We start from the raw sequence: 15,516 nt of genomic DNA, 5'->3' as shown, positions 1-15,516 counted from the left end.
GTGAGTCCCTTTGCTGCATGATGCCATAGCAACAAGAAAATATTGTGATTCCTCCCCCCCCCCTTTTTTTTTCTCTAAAATCATCATGAAAGAACAAAGTGGTTCTGAGCTAAAGACTACGCTGATTTTCCCTAGTTGGTTTGTCTGAGTATCATTGGGTTTCAAATTCAGAGCCCCACTGGGCAAAACAAAAGCGTATCTACAGATGCACCATTGACTCATTGTGGTGTTTGAAATACTTCCGTCGGCTCCTGTGAGATGATGCAACTTTAAAACCAGCTTGAAATCAGAATCGAAGCTAGGGAAACAAATTCTTTTCTCATTTACACTGGCATAACTGTATGGTAGCTCTAACCTCAGGGATGATAAAGTTCAGAAAGAATTTGATTCAGCATCTCTGATAGGAAAGATTTTTAACTCACCACTTGTTTTCATGTTTGATCTCAGCATAGGATACTAGTGGATCTATTTGTTCTGTGGGCTGACTTGTGGAGCAAGGACCATATCACCTGCATGAACTGATGGTAGCAAAAGCACCTTTCTATGTCCACAAACACACGGTGTGTCTGGGACCCCTTACGGCATCCCCAGGCTTGCGTGCTGCTGGCTGCTGCATAGGGCTCTGCCCTCACTGGACATGTTTGGTGCTGTGGATGTCCAGCACCTTGGAGCAGCAGGGAGCACCTGCTGCCCTGCATGCCCTAATTACTGATCTGTGTGCAGATTGCAAACAAGGACTGAAGTTTGCAGCCACCTGAGGGGGCTATGTGTGACAGGGGAGACTTATGAAACACGGCGTCACATATATATGATTTTAAGGTTATCTCTACTTGTAGCTAGGAGCAATTTGGAGGTCTAATGGTTATCTGCAGACTGGCAAAATTTGGGAACTGTAAATCTCTGGTATCATACAGACTGAAGCAATCTAATGACTGCACAGCAAAAACACTTCCAATTCACAGACGGGAAATACTGTCCTTAATGCCCTGTCTCTTTAGCTAACTTGCCTCTCTCTCTGCTTAAGCCTCTTGTCAGAAAGAGGTAGTATTTGCACCAGACTTGTTTTGGAAAACACTTAAATGTCTTTATAACTTGCAGCACATGATTGTCTTTAACAGATTCAACCCATTGCATGTTTATGAGTGTGCATAGGTTACAAGTGCTGCTGTGGTCTGCTGGAATTGGAAAAAGTGCTTGTTTCTACATGTATGCCTGTTTTTTCCAACAGCTTCTCAGCTGGCTAAAATAAAAACTTCCTATTCCTTACAAGCCTTGCCTCATTTACATATTTAAATGCTTTTTTAGATTGGGGCCACAGGTCTCACATTAGGGATAGCTCTCTCTGGTTGTATATGCTGAGCATTAGAAAGGCTGTATAGACTTTCCTGGAATTACTGTACACTGAATTTGGTAATGCATTTCCAGGAATCATTGGTAATGATTTTAGGTGTCTAATTAGCTGAAAACAAAACAAAACCAAGCCAAAACCAAGCCAAAGAGGACCTCCGGCAGCGATGCTGTAGGAGCTGCACTTTCAAGTGCTGACAGCCCAAGGCCAAAGTGGACGGGTTACCCCAGTATGCGTGAAAGGCAGTCAACAAGCAGCAAGCTTAGTGCACAACTCTTAGGGAAAAAGAAAACACCTGAAAGCCTGGTGGCACCTCTTATATTAGCAGCCCCATCCTGCTCTCTTTCCTTCCTTCTCACTCCTTCATTCATGTATTTAGGGGCAGAAGTCTTATGAGCAGGGGATTTTTCTGCTTGATGGTTAGAGTTGAAGGAGAATCACAGAATCACGGTTAACATTTCTGATTCATTCCTCTTGAAAGAATACGTCTGCATTGCAGAACAGCTAATGCCCCAAGCTGATTTTGGAGCTAAGCCCTGCTATAACTATGATGTTGGCTGGAAACTGTGGAACAAAACCTTCCCGATTTTTGGTTTCTTTAGGAAAGTTTTGCATCATATATTTGAGCTTATATACCCATAATAGTGAGATTCAGAAACATTCTCTAAAAGCAGTGAAAAATAAGGTTCTCATACAGTGTTCTAAACTGAGAAGGATGAGGCCAAAGAAGAATACCTAATATGAAACCTGTGATAAAAATCAAAAATGGTACCAATATTGGCATTTTTGGCAATTGGCAATTACTTTTTTTTTTTTTTTTTTTTTTTTTGAGGGTTAAGCTAATAAATTGATCTTTACAAGAAACTAGCATCTTTTACTATCAGCCTGAATCAATACTCCTTTAAAACAGCTGTGCTGGCAGCTGTCTAAATTTTTAGCCAAGATTTCCCGTAACAGATTCCAGAATAGTTAAATGAAAGGATAAAAACTTAGTTACTGTTTTATCAGAATAGGTTGGTTCATCTCCCAGTCTGTGCATTTGGGAGGATATGTCAGGATTTTCTGTCRTTTTTCACTTCAGTTCGTAGCCTTTTTTAGAAGCCTTTGGCACTGACAATGCCATRGGATAGGAATATATATCATAATCTTTTGAAAAAAAGCCACATACAAGTTTTTGGTTCTGGAGTTCATGAAAGGGCTAAAACCTAGAACATACTTCCCATTTCAATGGAAATTCTTAGCATGGAGTGATYAATCAGCATTTCATTCATCAGACAGGCCTCAAAAATACACATTAGGCTTATCACGAAAACTTGTAACGTATTTGTTTTCCTCAGTCTACTTAGTCTTTTTTTATGATATATGCATGCATGAACACAGCTAAGTGGCAAAAAATGAGGTCATGGCCCAAAGAGACATTTCGTTAATGTTGATAGCACATCCTTTTATTCCCAGTCGGACAGTAAAGGTTGGCAAATGTTGCTGTCACAGGGAGAGGTGGAAGTCTGATCTGCTTTGACCAGAGCATGTACAGCACCCTGCTGGTGTTCCCAGTGGGAATACTCCAGCGAGGCCCCTGCCAGCAGCCCCAGTGCCAGCCATCAGAGCTGGTAACGATGAAGAATGAGMAGAATTGATACAGGAGCCATTGCTTGGAGTTTCTTCCAGAATAGAAACAAAAATCAGGGCTGGGTATACACAAGATACCCCTAAAATGGGACCAACTCTTGAATCCGGCTGTGGCTCAGGTACCTCCCACCCTTTGGAGCCCGCACTGGCTGCCTGTGTGGACAGGGCGAGGATGAGGTGATAGCAGCTTGTTCCTGAGGCGAATGGCTTGATGACCAAGCYGTGGGGGACATGACACTGCTGCAGCTCAGCTCACATGTAGCATAGATACCAGGACAACCTGCAGGTCTCTGAGAACAGTCATTTACCTTCATGCAGAAAAAACACTTCTTTGACAGCAGAAAGAGCAGAAATACCAGTAGGAGTGGAGTGCAATTTTGAATATTATTTCTAGTCCACAGCTGTTCTAGCAGCCAAATCCGCTGCACCTGATCTTCTTCTTGCCTGCAGTAGTTTTACACTATAAATACACTATATAGACTCAACTGTTTCAGTGTACAAATGAAATCAGCAGAATCAGGCTCAGAAACCCATCTAAAAATTTTCCTATTATTTTCTGAGCTGTAATGGGGGAGAAAATCTGTAGCAAGAGATCTCAGCTTTTATGCATTTATCCCAATTTAATTTAGTATTGACTCCACACAAGTCAGAGGAATTAGGCTTGTGTGAAAGGGGAAATAAAGGTAAAAATTTTCCACAGTTTTTGTGGAAAAAGACATTTCTCATTACCTTTCCACCAACAAAAGCAACTCCTTTGTTATAAACTATCCTGATCCCAAATTATGGCTTAATTCAATTGCAATGAGAAGCAGGTAGGTCTAGTATTTGACAACATCCTTTCCAGGAGCTCAGGCTGTAGTTTCCTCCAGGGAATATTGGTTTCGACTCATTTATACTGAGAAAAGAAGAAAAGAAAAAATCAGATTGACTTTTTTTCTCATAGAGGAATGTACATATATGCATACATACACATTTATTCTCATAAGACTTTAAACTAGACCATCCTAAACACTGGCTGTGTGCAGTGTCCAGATGGTCTGATTTTACTGAGTTTGTGTCTAGTTTTCCATATAAAGCCTTTGTGCATCAGATGTATCTTCGTAGATAACTGAAATGATTGAGAATTTCATTTCACTATTCAAGATACTTATATCTTCAGTGCGTTTGCTCAGCATTGATTCTGGTGAAAACTAAGGATGTTCTAGTCTTTGTGGCAATGTGGTAGAGTTAAAATTACTGTGAGGAGCCAAAGCTGGAAAGAAGAGAAAATTTAAATGAAGGAACATACTCAGTATCACAGATGATTTTTGCTCTGTTCAGAAGTTAGTGACACTGATATAGTTATGATAAACTCATTCAGAACATTAACTCATAATAGTGGGACTTTCTCTGAAGTAATATGCATATGCTTGCGCACRTCCAGTTTCACGGCTGCTTTTTACACTGAGGCATGCAAGGAAGAGATGTATGTATGTATGTTGTGAATTCTACTGTTCTACGCAGATTCCATGTATGTTTTCACGTGTAACAGAAAAATGTGATAGAAAAGGAAAAGACTTCAAATGGCATTCAAATATTCATTTACTTAAAAACAGCCAAGTTTATGGGGAGCAGACACCTGGGAAAAAAGCTAAGTTGGAAGAAAAAAAAAAAAAAAAGTAGGCTGTTGGAGAATATCTGAGCTCCTGAAATTACAGTGACAAAGGACAGAGAGATTCTTAGTACCTGGTGAAGACTTCCTGGCAACATTCAACTAGCACTGTGCTGTTGGCRGAGAAATTTGTTGAGTTGAAGGCATTGCCTAACAAAATGAGGCAGGGAACCTCCACAACAGGGACAGACAGCATTCCTGTGAAGTAAATACAGTTTTGTYGATCAGTAACGAAGAAGATGTAAGACTGAGGGATGTCAGCCACCGGGGCTGAGGGAAGCCTCCTGGCTGATCAGAATGAAGGTGTTGCCTGAGCACTCTCAGAGATGGTTCTATAAAATGACGCAAGACAGAAGCCCCTAAATCGCATTTTTGTTAACTTGAATCATTTTATAGAATTGGATTAAGGAGTGATCAGACACACTTTTTTTTCTTTAGAAATTAAACTCTTGTTCCTATTACACTTGGAACATTTTGTTTTTCTGCCCCTCTTAATGCTTCTAAAAAGGTATGCTAATGCATTTCTCACTGGCTGGGCATTAATCTGCCTTCATTAACTAAAATGGAGCTGTGACACATTTATAGCAGTGCAAGTAAATGCAAGACCTGACGTTATTTCATTTCATTTTATTTTTCTAACAGGAACAGTGACGGTTTATCTTATCTTGTTTGGCTAGGTGTTCTCCAAAATGTCCTGTAAATAGTAACATCAGCTTTCATTATAGGAATGGAGTCAGGAAAACATGAAAATGATAGCCACTTATTGTGTTTAGTGTTCAGAGCTTGGCCACATATTTATTATGTTCTTAATGTAAAATGGAGTAGTAAAAATTACTTGGCTCTTATACCTTCTGCTGGCCATAAGGAAAGCATTTGCCATGGCAGAAGTGTGTGCAATATAATTTTGTTTCCACAGCAGATTTTATTGTTTTTGAAAGATTTGGCAACGGCTGTTCACAATTAAATTCTTAGGATAGGGGCTTTCAAGTGACACATTTCAGTAAGACTTCTTAATGCCTCAATTATACAGTATAGTATTTTGTATCAAAATCTTAGAGAGTGCTATAAGACTCATAAGAGGTGAAGTGTACCAGTTTTATAACTTTCAGAAAGTAGAGTAGGCCTGTCCTCTAAATGTATGAGATTTGGTTGAACATAAAAGGATAGAAAAGCTGGGGTTGATACAGATACACTACAGCTAAAAGAACCAGCAAGATGGAAAGAGTATCAGTGCTTTGAGTTTTGTTCTACCCATTCTGGATACCACATGTTTTGAAAAGAAAGCTGGGAAAGGGATCATTAGATACAGGGGTAACAAATGCTACTGAATCATATCTGGTCAATTAATTAGGCAGTTGAATGACTGATKCTATTTTTCATTTCCTCTCAAACATGGTTGTTTCATAGTGATTTGCTTACTCAGCTTTCAAGTGTGGCTTTGAAAATAAGGAGCCTCTGCTGAATCCCAYCCTAGTGCTCTTCCACTAACTTAAATGCAGATTAGCCCTGCTGCAGGAAGGTTATCAGCCCAAAGCATCCGTTTAACATTAACACAGAAAAGTGCTCAGCTTCCCTCACTCCTTTGCACTCCTTCTCTCTTGCATCCTCCTTTTGTCCCATTCCTCCCTTCCCGCTCTATAATTAGTTCTGTATTTTCATAGCCAGCGATGCGGAGGAGGGATTGTAACTCATCTAAAACTTGCAATTATCTCTTTGTTCCTGAGTCAGTGATTACACATGGGCTAACAGAATGCAGTGTCAATACGTAAGATATGGAAGAAGAAATAAGACAAATAATTTAATAGTACAGTTTGCAGCAACTTTTCATTGAATATTGGCTTTAAATCCTGTCAAACCTGTAAAGATTGGCATTTAAGTGACAGGAATTGGCCAGCGGCAGTTATGGTACCGMTGCACTGCCACCCTGTGGTCACTCACTGCAAGATGCACCAAATTTATGCAGGCTACCTGCAATACAGGCGGTCATGAAACAGGCAACRGTCCCAGCAATCATTGCTCTGAAAGCACCACCGGCGATTTCATTTCTTTTGGATGGAGCCATGCTTGCTAGGAAGAAAATTAAAGCGTGTGGAGAACATAAATACATACAGACATATAGAAAGTGAACCTGCTTACTCTCCCATGGTGCAAGGAAGTCCTAACCTGTGGTCCTAACTGGGCAAACCAAGGAAGGAAAATGTGACATTTTTCAAAGGGATGTTTGACTGCCTAATGCTGATGCTGGTTCTTTAAAACGGGTGTGAGCGAGGCCCCAGGTGCAGCACTGGGGACGGGCCTGGTGGCTCCACAGCTGGTCCTGCTCCTCTGCGCTGCCCTGCTGTGGGCTCCACTGGGAAGAGGGCCAGTGGCAGGTCCTCTGGTGGGGATCCCTGCAGACTTTTTCATGGCTTCATTTTCCCAGAGACCTGAGAAATCCAWTTTTAAATTTTCGTATATGAGACATTCTTGGAGAAGATGGCCAGTTTTCTCCCTCAGACTAGCAGGTAGTTGAGACATTTGTTTTATCCTGAAAACCGAGGGGGCTGTCGCTTGGTTGGCTAGTTGGCCTGGCTCTCCCATACTGTCCCCTCAGCCTCTCTTGTCCTGCAAGTACGCACTGCAGGAGCCCTCCCGCGTGGCAAGTCCTGGTCCTCAGAGGAGCAGCCCCTCACCCCCAGTGATGCTAAGCTTCACCTACAGCATGTCCTTTTGGGTCTTTGCTTTGCTTTTGCTTGCCAAATAAATTGTAAGGAAAGACATTCTTACTCAGGCCTCCTATAACCAGTCCCAGGGACCCGAAGTTGGCGAACCCACACAGAGCGTAGGTGGCAATGGTTTCAGAGCGAACCTGAAAAACAAACACACAGGCAGGTAACGGCTGATTCAGCATTTTGAAATATCTCACGCTGGCTTACAGGTGTTAAAAATAGCACTGTGGCCCGATACTTGGAGTACAGAAATCACTCTGTTTTGCTTGGGTGCTGCCACAAGATATCTGGCTGCCACATGGCTTTGAGCAAAGCCTTTAGCCTTGTTTTCATTCTGAAACCATGGAGGTTTTCACACTCAGTGCAGGTGAGGACTCATAAACCATGTGTTTGTTGTATTGTTTATGTATATTGCCGTGCCGGATTGAATTAAATATTAGTAATTACAGATCAACTTTATCTTACTGGTGTCAATTTAGCTACTGATTGTTGAGCATATTAGTCAGAAAGCTTGAGCTGAACTTGTTCTTAGCTGTCTTAGCTGGCATCTACGATACTGTGTTGGAATCTCACGTTTTTGTATATATCCCTGGCTTCTTTATTCCYGGAAAAACAGAGGGCCCCATATGCMAGCTGCTCTGAGAATTATCCACACTGTGCACAGAGGGWGCAAAGGAAAACGGGYGCTCTAGAGAGCRTTTGCTTTGCTGTGGAGATAGGCAGAGCMCKGTTACAATTTTGGAAGCCCCATCAGAGTCCTGTAAGCAGTTTACTTCCTTCCTGACTTCAGCCACCTTATCCTGTACGGTGCTGGCCCACGTTGGACCACAGAGGAGAGACAAGGGTGAGTTGCCTCCTGTCTCCCACCATGGAGAGACCCTTTACAGAGTACAGGACAGCTTTGGGTGAAACCAGGCTATGCATCTTGATGAGACAAACTTAGTTCAAATGTTTTTGGAAGGGAGGCAACATCTCTTTCAAATAGATTTTTTTACCCTGGCAGCTCTGGGGTCTTATTTACAGTATTTTAAGTGCAAGCTGAAGATTGCCAAGTGAGTGTTCCAGTAGGTTTCCTGTTTATTACAGGTTTCTCTGTTTCCATTCCTGTTTTATGAAAGCCAATTTGTAGGTATTTTCAATCACTTTGCACACATACAGGAAAATGCTTTTCAAGTACCCACTCTATCTGCTTTCCTAGAAAAGGCTTTGTGTGCTGTGATTTCCCCGCTTTCACTTGTGTTCTCCTAGCTCAGAAAACAGGAAGCCTTGTTATTACTGACTCAGGTGAGGCAATTCAGAGCTTGTTCACTCTCTCTGACCAAATATCTGGCTTAGATGTATTAGAGAATTCTGAAGCTGAATAGAAATTAAAGCTGGAGGCCAAGCGTACTTTCAGCTGAGCTGTCCTGCCATAATTAAATTTGTTATTGGGTAATTTTACGTGAGTGAATCAAAATTACTTTTTTCATCTCAGAGGTTGTTACCATGGAAGGTTAATTTGGCTCTTTGTAGGTACAAACAAGGAAGACAGGAAGTCCTATTCTGCATCTTGCTAAAAAATTGAGAAAGGTAAAATATAGATGACGGGATCAGAACTTTAAAGACTGACTTCCAGGCTTAAGAAAACCCCTAAGCATTCATTTAGGAGTTTAGAGTCGTATCCCCTTGTAGAACATAGCATGACAGTATTGGACAGAGCAAAGGGGCCCACCTAGCCCACAGTCCTATTTCTAGCAATACTGGTAATGGATTCTCGGGCAAGAGTGCAAGTATTTGATCTGGCTACCTGGCTTTGTACCTCCAGCCGTGAAATATGTTCTGTTATTAAGGAATGCAAGTGGTGAGGGACTTGAATTCTCAGTCATGTCTATAAAGTGGTTATCTGCAGCATCACACCAGTAAAGGTGAAGATTAAATGCTACAGAAAAGGACGCTTCCCAGATAGGGGCCCTTGTGCACACAGCTAGGATGCTTAGTGCTGAGATCCTGAGGTTTCTTCCTCAGTGAATTGTAGTAGCTACTATTACTGTAGGGCAAATCTGAGTGAAAGTGTGAATGAGAGAAACATCTTCACCCACTGTAACTGAAGCACACTGGTCRGACTTGGAGTGTTTCAAAGGAGGTGCAGCCACATGCTTTGTATTACTACTCTTTGCACCGGGATGTAACCTCTGGCAGAGGTTTGCCATGGACGAGGAAGTGCCAGYAATATCTCAAATTCCACCAGCTAAAGCTTGCTTGATTTCTTTCCCAGAGTTTAATGCTTGGGCAAACTTCTGTGGGCTGGAGGCTTCTCCAGGTCTTACCCACGATTTTCGCAAGAGGGTATCTCAGAAGGATGTGCTAAGGAAAAATGAGGTGGGGAGCAATTCATCTTAGAGACATTGCTTTGATCTGGAAACCAAGTACCATGTCCTTTGGGATCCTGAGTGTTCCCGAGGATTTCCCTTTTCAAAGGCTATGTAGTTTTTTGTTGTTGTTTGGTATTTTTTTTGTTTGTTTTTGTTTTTTTACTTTTGAGATATGTAATGTGATGACTGTCTTGGCAGCCTCACAAAGATGGGATGCATTTTAATAATTAAATACTGCTGTTGAAAAATATGCTTCTAAATAATATGCCACCTTTATCCCACTGTGCCTATATAAACTGAGTCCCAGTAGAAAAGAATTAGATCCAAGAAATCAGTAGAATAGAAAATATTACTTACGGTCATATACTGTTTCACACCATTAATGTACATGCTCCCACCCTTCTCTCGATTGTGAATCAGTTTTGAGAGGCGCTCATAAGCCACAAATTCATTGAAGAAGGTTTTGTAACCTAGGAGTCCTCCAACAACAAAACTGTCCTCCCAGTCTACACCCATCATGAAGGAGAATGGCATGAAGACATAGGCACAAATGTTCTGCAAAATGAGTAAGACAGAGCTGGTCAGTAGAGGCAGTTGGTCAAAGAACAATGGCATCTGATAAGGTGTCTAAACTTGAAAAGGATGGTTTTATTTCAGCAGACTCATGTTGCTAAAACCCTTGCGAGACCCAGGATTTTTAATAGGAAGCTATGCTTGAATAATTATGAAAGACCAACCCAAAATCTCAATCCAACAAAGTAATTAGGTATGTCCCTAATTTTACATGTAAAACTAAATAAATGTTTCTGTGCCTTCTTTTTTTTCGAGACAATGACTTTAGATTGGACAGTGTTTGTGCAGGAGACAAGAAGGATCAGTTCAAAGAGCTGGTAAGAGGAAAAAGAACTCTTGTTCTTCAGCTGACTAAATCAAGCATGTTAATGAATTTCCTCTATCATGTTATTGGACTCCAACTGGTGCAAACAAAGGGCTTGCCTCTGCATAAAAGCTGTGCATCTGATATAATTAAAACTGTACTTTTTTTTTCCTAGCATAAAAACTTTTAGCAAATAAAAAAATCCCATATCCCAGAACAGCTTGTTTTTATATAAGAGAGAAAATAGCTCTGGCATTGAAAGGCCTTGGTTAGATTATTTTCAGTGAATCCACTTCAGGCATTTAAGCACTGACTGTTTCCACCTGGCTACTCTACCCCTGAAAAGAGAGATACCCCTAGGTCAGTATCTCTCAGGAGGGATAGCTGAATGTGCTATGTTTGTGAGTCTTGTCTTCTTGTGGGTTGTCTGTCCCAGTCCTGCTACTAGGCTGTTGCAATAGTGTGACTGAAGTATGCATGCATGTGTCTTTCTTCCTTTGGGGATGTTTGTGCAGTGGAATAATCCCTGAAGCTGATAAGATAACATCATAATACTGCTGATGCTGTGTCTGCTAGCTCCTGTATCTTGGTATTGTATCTGTGCTCATACTACGCTTGCATCAGTAATTTGTAAAACAAAAAGCTCAAACTCTTTGTACTGAGACTGTTCCACCTCGTCAAAAGTGATGTGTTGACCCAGGTCAAAGGACAAGTCGTGGTTAAAACCTGTTTGTTCAGCTGATGGATTGGGATACAGTTTCCCAGCTCCAACGTGCTGGGAACCAAGCGGTATTAAGTAAACCCTGAGTTCAGGCAAGCCCTGGCTTGTAGCATTGTTCTCCTCTGGGTGAAGTTAGTGAGTGCTAAGAACTTGGTGGGGTGATCTGAAGCTAAAGTGATGCTGGGTGTTCAGCTGAATGGGATGTTAACGGCCTGCAGGTGTGTGTAAACAGACCTTACTGCCTTGCCACATCAGCAGAGGCAGGATTAGCATACAATGCTTGATAAACTTGCTTTGCTGGTAACAGGAACACTTCAGTGGGAAGGTGTAGATGGACTTAAGAATCAGAAATGCTTGCATGGCAACTATTTTTCGATTCAGCTGTAAAGACATTGTAACATGTGCATAAAAATATACATTTCTTCAGATGCTCTAGCCAATGAGGCAATTAATTTGAAGAAGAGAACTGTATAGATGCATGTAAGCCATGTGAAGGAGCTGGGGACCATACCTCAAAGTTCAGCTGTGGATAGTCAAATAGATTCCCCACCCAGGAGAGGGCTGAGTCAACAAAAGCCAGCAGAGCAAGGAAGGCGATCAGGTTCACAGCAATGTTGGCCACCAGTATGATGGAGGCGGAGGCACCTTGACTGGCAGCTTCCAGAAGGTTATTTGATTCACTTGGTCAGTGAAAACAAAATCAGAGTGTGAAAATTTTTCAGTTCAAGGCACAATAACAGTTACACAGACTTGATTAGAAACCAAACTGTCTGGGCACTCCTAGGTAAAATAATACGGTGGAATATGTTTTTACCCTGGCTCCTCTCAGAGGCCACTGAGAGGATTATATTTGCAGCCGTGAGGAGGAATTTTGGCATGGTTGGAGTCACTTCCTGGGCATGCCACAGCATCCAGTGCTTTTGCTGGTCAAAGCTAGCATGAGGCTCTGGCTCAGGTCCCGGCACCGTGACGGCCTGCAGCATCACTGGGATGGAGTGAACAATGGCAGTCCATTGGCCCTTGTGCAGAGAGGTCCAGCCTGATGAGGAGCAGCTCTTTGGAAACCATCCTGCTTTGTTATCATTTTTAAAGTGGAGTGAATCTCCCCCACATATGGGCAACGAGTTCTCTGCTGCTGTCATTGAGATAACTGCTTCACCTTTGCTTTCATTTGCCGGCATTGATAAGAGTTTTTCAAAGATGGTAATGGAGCAAACAGGAAAATATCCTGGAGTTCACCTTGGGCAGATATTTTCCTCTTTCTTTGGAGAGTTTATTGCATGGCCCAAGGCCTTTGCTGCTCTCTGCCTATTCCACTGGGTAATGATACCTCATGCAGTTAGGACATACTGGACCTGAATTCAGAAACTACTTATTTGGGGCATGAGGATTACAGAGATACTGGTATGAAAAAATTTATTGCTTGCAAATATACCATATAGGGCCTTTGATGCTGTATGTGATGTATTATTTTTTCCAAAGTGATTCCTGTATGAGTTTTACAAGTAAGTATAAGCCTAGATCAACTCACCTTTTTGCAACTTTCAGGTCGTTCTTCAGAGTTAGTCTGGGCTTTTCAGTTTCAGGCCAGAATAGTTTGGAGGTGGCTAATGATGCTGGTGCTGACATGACAGAAGCAGTCAGTAGATGTGAAGCAGAAACCTAGAAATCCAGGTGACAGAAAATAGGCTTTGACAGTCTTATCATGAGCAAACCCAAGCAAAGTAATTAAAATCATCAGTTGCTTGAATGATTTTTTTTTTTTTGTACAGGAGGAGCGTTAAAAAGAATACATTGCTCATAAGGGAAAGAAGAGAAGGAGCAATGTTGGAGAAAGCTAACTGGAGATAGGAAAAAATCTAAGTAGTGAAAAGTATGAATATTTGTAATAATAACAAAAAACAGGTCTATGGAGGACAAGACAGTATAACAATAGCAGAGCTTTTGGGGTGAGACCCAGTGTCTACTCCTTAAGAACACCTTTATGCCCATGATGGCCATTCTTTGTTTCTTGTCCCCTGAAATTGTAAACTTCCCGCTTTTCTTTTTTCTTTCTTTCTTTTTTTTTTTTTTTTACATGGTCTGACATTCCCCTTTTCTCTCTTCTTTCATAAATTTCCTGAGTTCATCCTTTGCTAACTTCTGTAGTATCTCTATCCATCACTTCCTTCCCCTGCTTTCTTGATCCTTTTAGTTAATTCCCTTCCTTTTTGCTTTTGCCTCTCAGCTGTGCTTATATAAATACAGAATTAACACATTTGTCAACTGTCCCTTGATGACTCTGATTATAAATCACTTCCTCRTGCCTGTTTTTCTGTCCAAATCTGTGCTGTCAGCTCCCGAGCATAGCAGTCATTTATAGCATTTACAGCATGGCCATGCACAGCATTGCTAGAAGCTCCCTCATGAACAGACTGCTTAGACTCATGAGAATAATAACGATTCCTGGAGTGTTTTGTCTGTATCACAGCCACAGAAGTGGGTGAGTTGATCATTTAGCATGCTCCATATGTCCATTCATCCAGACTGTAGGAATAAGTGCAAGTTCGTCACTCCTTTTCAGCTACGACAGGCAGACTCTGTATTGCATAGGTGGAAGTTTGTGTTACCAGCAAGAGTTTGCAAGTCAGATCTTGATGCCTTTTTTTACAATTAGGATAGATCTGCATGGTTATTTCTTTAGGAAAAAGCATGTGGATTACAGAGATACACTTCCAAAACAGTCTAGCTGGGCTTTTATATTCCATAATTTCAGATAAACCCTGTTTTCAGTTTTCTTTTCTGGTCTTACCCCAAAAGAAATATATGCTCCTAAGACACTTCCAGCAATAGTGGAGAATCCTGCTGTCATGACTGCATGGAGTTCAGATTTGGTGACGAATGGTAAATAGGGCCGTACCAGGAGAGGAGACTCTGTCTAGAATTTTTTAAAAAAAAAGCCATCAGACAAAGAATTTCCTAATAAACCTCAGCGGTCTCTTCTAATAAGAGGACAGGAAAATCACTGGCTGATCCCACTTTCCCAGGTGTTTTTAATTAACTAATCTTGTTAATAATGATTTTTTTTTTTTWAAACCACCCATAAGAAGTAAAATTGTGCCACCACTCCTCTTGGCTGGTTGATAATTCTTGGTAGTTTTAGAGATTCTTCCAAAGGCATGATGACGTGGCTAAGAAATCCCAAGTCAGTTTTAAGTTAGGAATGGCCACGGGTCTGACACACAGGTAAGTACATCGCATAAAACATGCATACCACCAGTTTTTAAAGTCAAAGTAAAGACCTTGACCCCTCTGGTGTGAGTGTCTGCTCATGCTGGGAACAGTGGTGCATGGACCTACTGGAAGCAGCAGGCTACAGTGATGCACCCCTGCTAAACACCACAGCTGTAGTTATGCTGTTTCTGGGCTTGGAAAGTACTTTATGATCTCCTTGCTCTGCTTCAGAGCTCTGGATGGGCACTCCTGTAATGTGTTTTTACTAGATTCCCAATCAAAGTGGACTATTAGACTCTTTCCCATTTTTTTTTTTGGGGGGGGGGGCCAAGATATTACACAGCCAGCCTTGTATCTTAGTTTTCTGTGGTCTGTCTCTCCTGCCCATGCCTGCCCTATATGCCCTCTTCTCATGTCATCTGGTTGTGCACTCTCTCTTATTTTGTTTTTATTTTTATTTTTATTTCCCTTTCTTCATAGATTTCAGCTAGTCTGGTACTTGTTTTAAGGGAAATCTATTATCCAGGTTTGTGTTCAGATTTCCTTTTTTTGAGGACATGATGTTCCCAGAACAGGCTAACGCACAAACTTAATGCAATTCTGGCATCCTGGAAATCAACTATGCGTCCAGGAGTCCTAACCTTGTATGAAGTGATTATTTTGTTAAATACAGATGCTTACTGAACAGCAGTCTTTCATATTCTAGCATTAACTAATCCTGTGCTAGTATTCTATGTTTTTCCATGCTCTAACTCACCTGTCCCACAAATATGTTACCAGCAGCTACTAGAGACTCGACAGGAGTTGTCCCCATGAAAATTTGCATTATCCAACCAACCTAAAATGATTAAGAAAGAAAAAAAAATGTCTGCTTAATCCACATTTGTTTTGAATTAATCATGTAACGTAAGAGTTTTGAGGCCAACTTGCAATACATCATGAGCTAATTATTTCAAGATATGGTGAATTCATTTAATATATGCAGGTTTAGAATACCTCAGTAAGGCAGGTTTAGAAT

The 15,516-nt window shown here is 41.3% G+C and overlaps 1 protein-coding gene across 1 annotated transcript in view; it reads right to left on the bottom strand.

Annotated features, from left to right (window-relative positions):
• Window positions 1-3,769: 3,769 nt before the first annotated feature.
• Window positions 3,770-15,516, bottom strand: part of SLC28A3 (solute carrier family 28 member 3) — a 37,958-nt gene continuing 26,211 nt past the window's right edge. Inside the window, exons 10-18 of the mRNA XM_085312415.1 lie at window positions 15,256-15,336; window positions 14,077-14,202; window positions 12,817-12,947; window positions 11,797-11,965; window positions 10,045-10,242; window positions 7,395-7,476; window positions 6,597-6,695; window positions 4,703-4,826; window positions 3,770-3,872 (exon numbers count right to left, since the gene is read on the bottom strand). Of these exons, the coding sequence (XP_085168541.1) occupies window positions 3,770-3,872; window positions 4,703-4,826; window positions 6,597-6,695; window positions 7,395-7,476; window positions 10,045-10,242; window positions 11,797-11,965; window positions 12,817-12,947; window positions 14,077-14,202; window positions 15,256-15,336 (1,113 nt within the window). The remainder of the gene's footprint in view (window positions 3,873-4,702; window positions 4,827-6,596; window positions 6,696-7,394; window positions 7,477-10,044; window positions 10,243-11,796; window positions 11,966-12,816; window positions 12,948-14,076; window positions 14,203-15,255; window positions 15,337-15,516) is intronic.

The sequence above is a fragment of the Rhea americana genome, unplaced genomic scaffold (genome assembly GCF_003343005.1).
Source record: "Rhea americana isolate MKP2758 unplaced genomic scaffold, rheAme1 scaffold_11, whole genome shotgun sequence".
Lineage (NCBI taxonomy): Eukaryota > Metazoa > Chordata > Aves > Rheiformes > Rheidae > Rhea > Rhea americana.
Note: the sequence above shows the minus strand (reverse complement) of the source record. Positions and strands in the feature narration are given on the sequence as shown.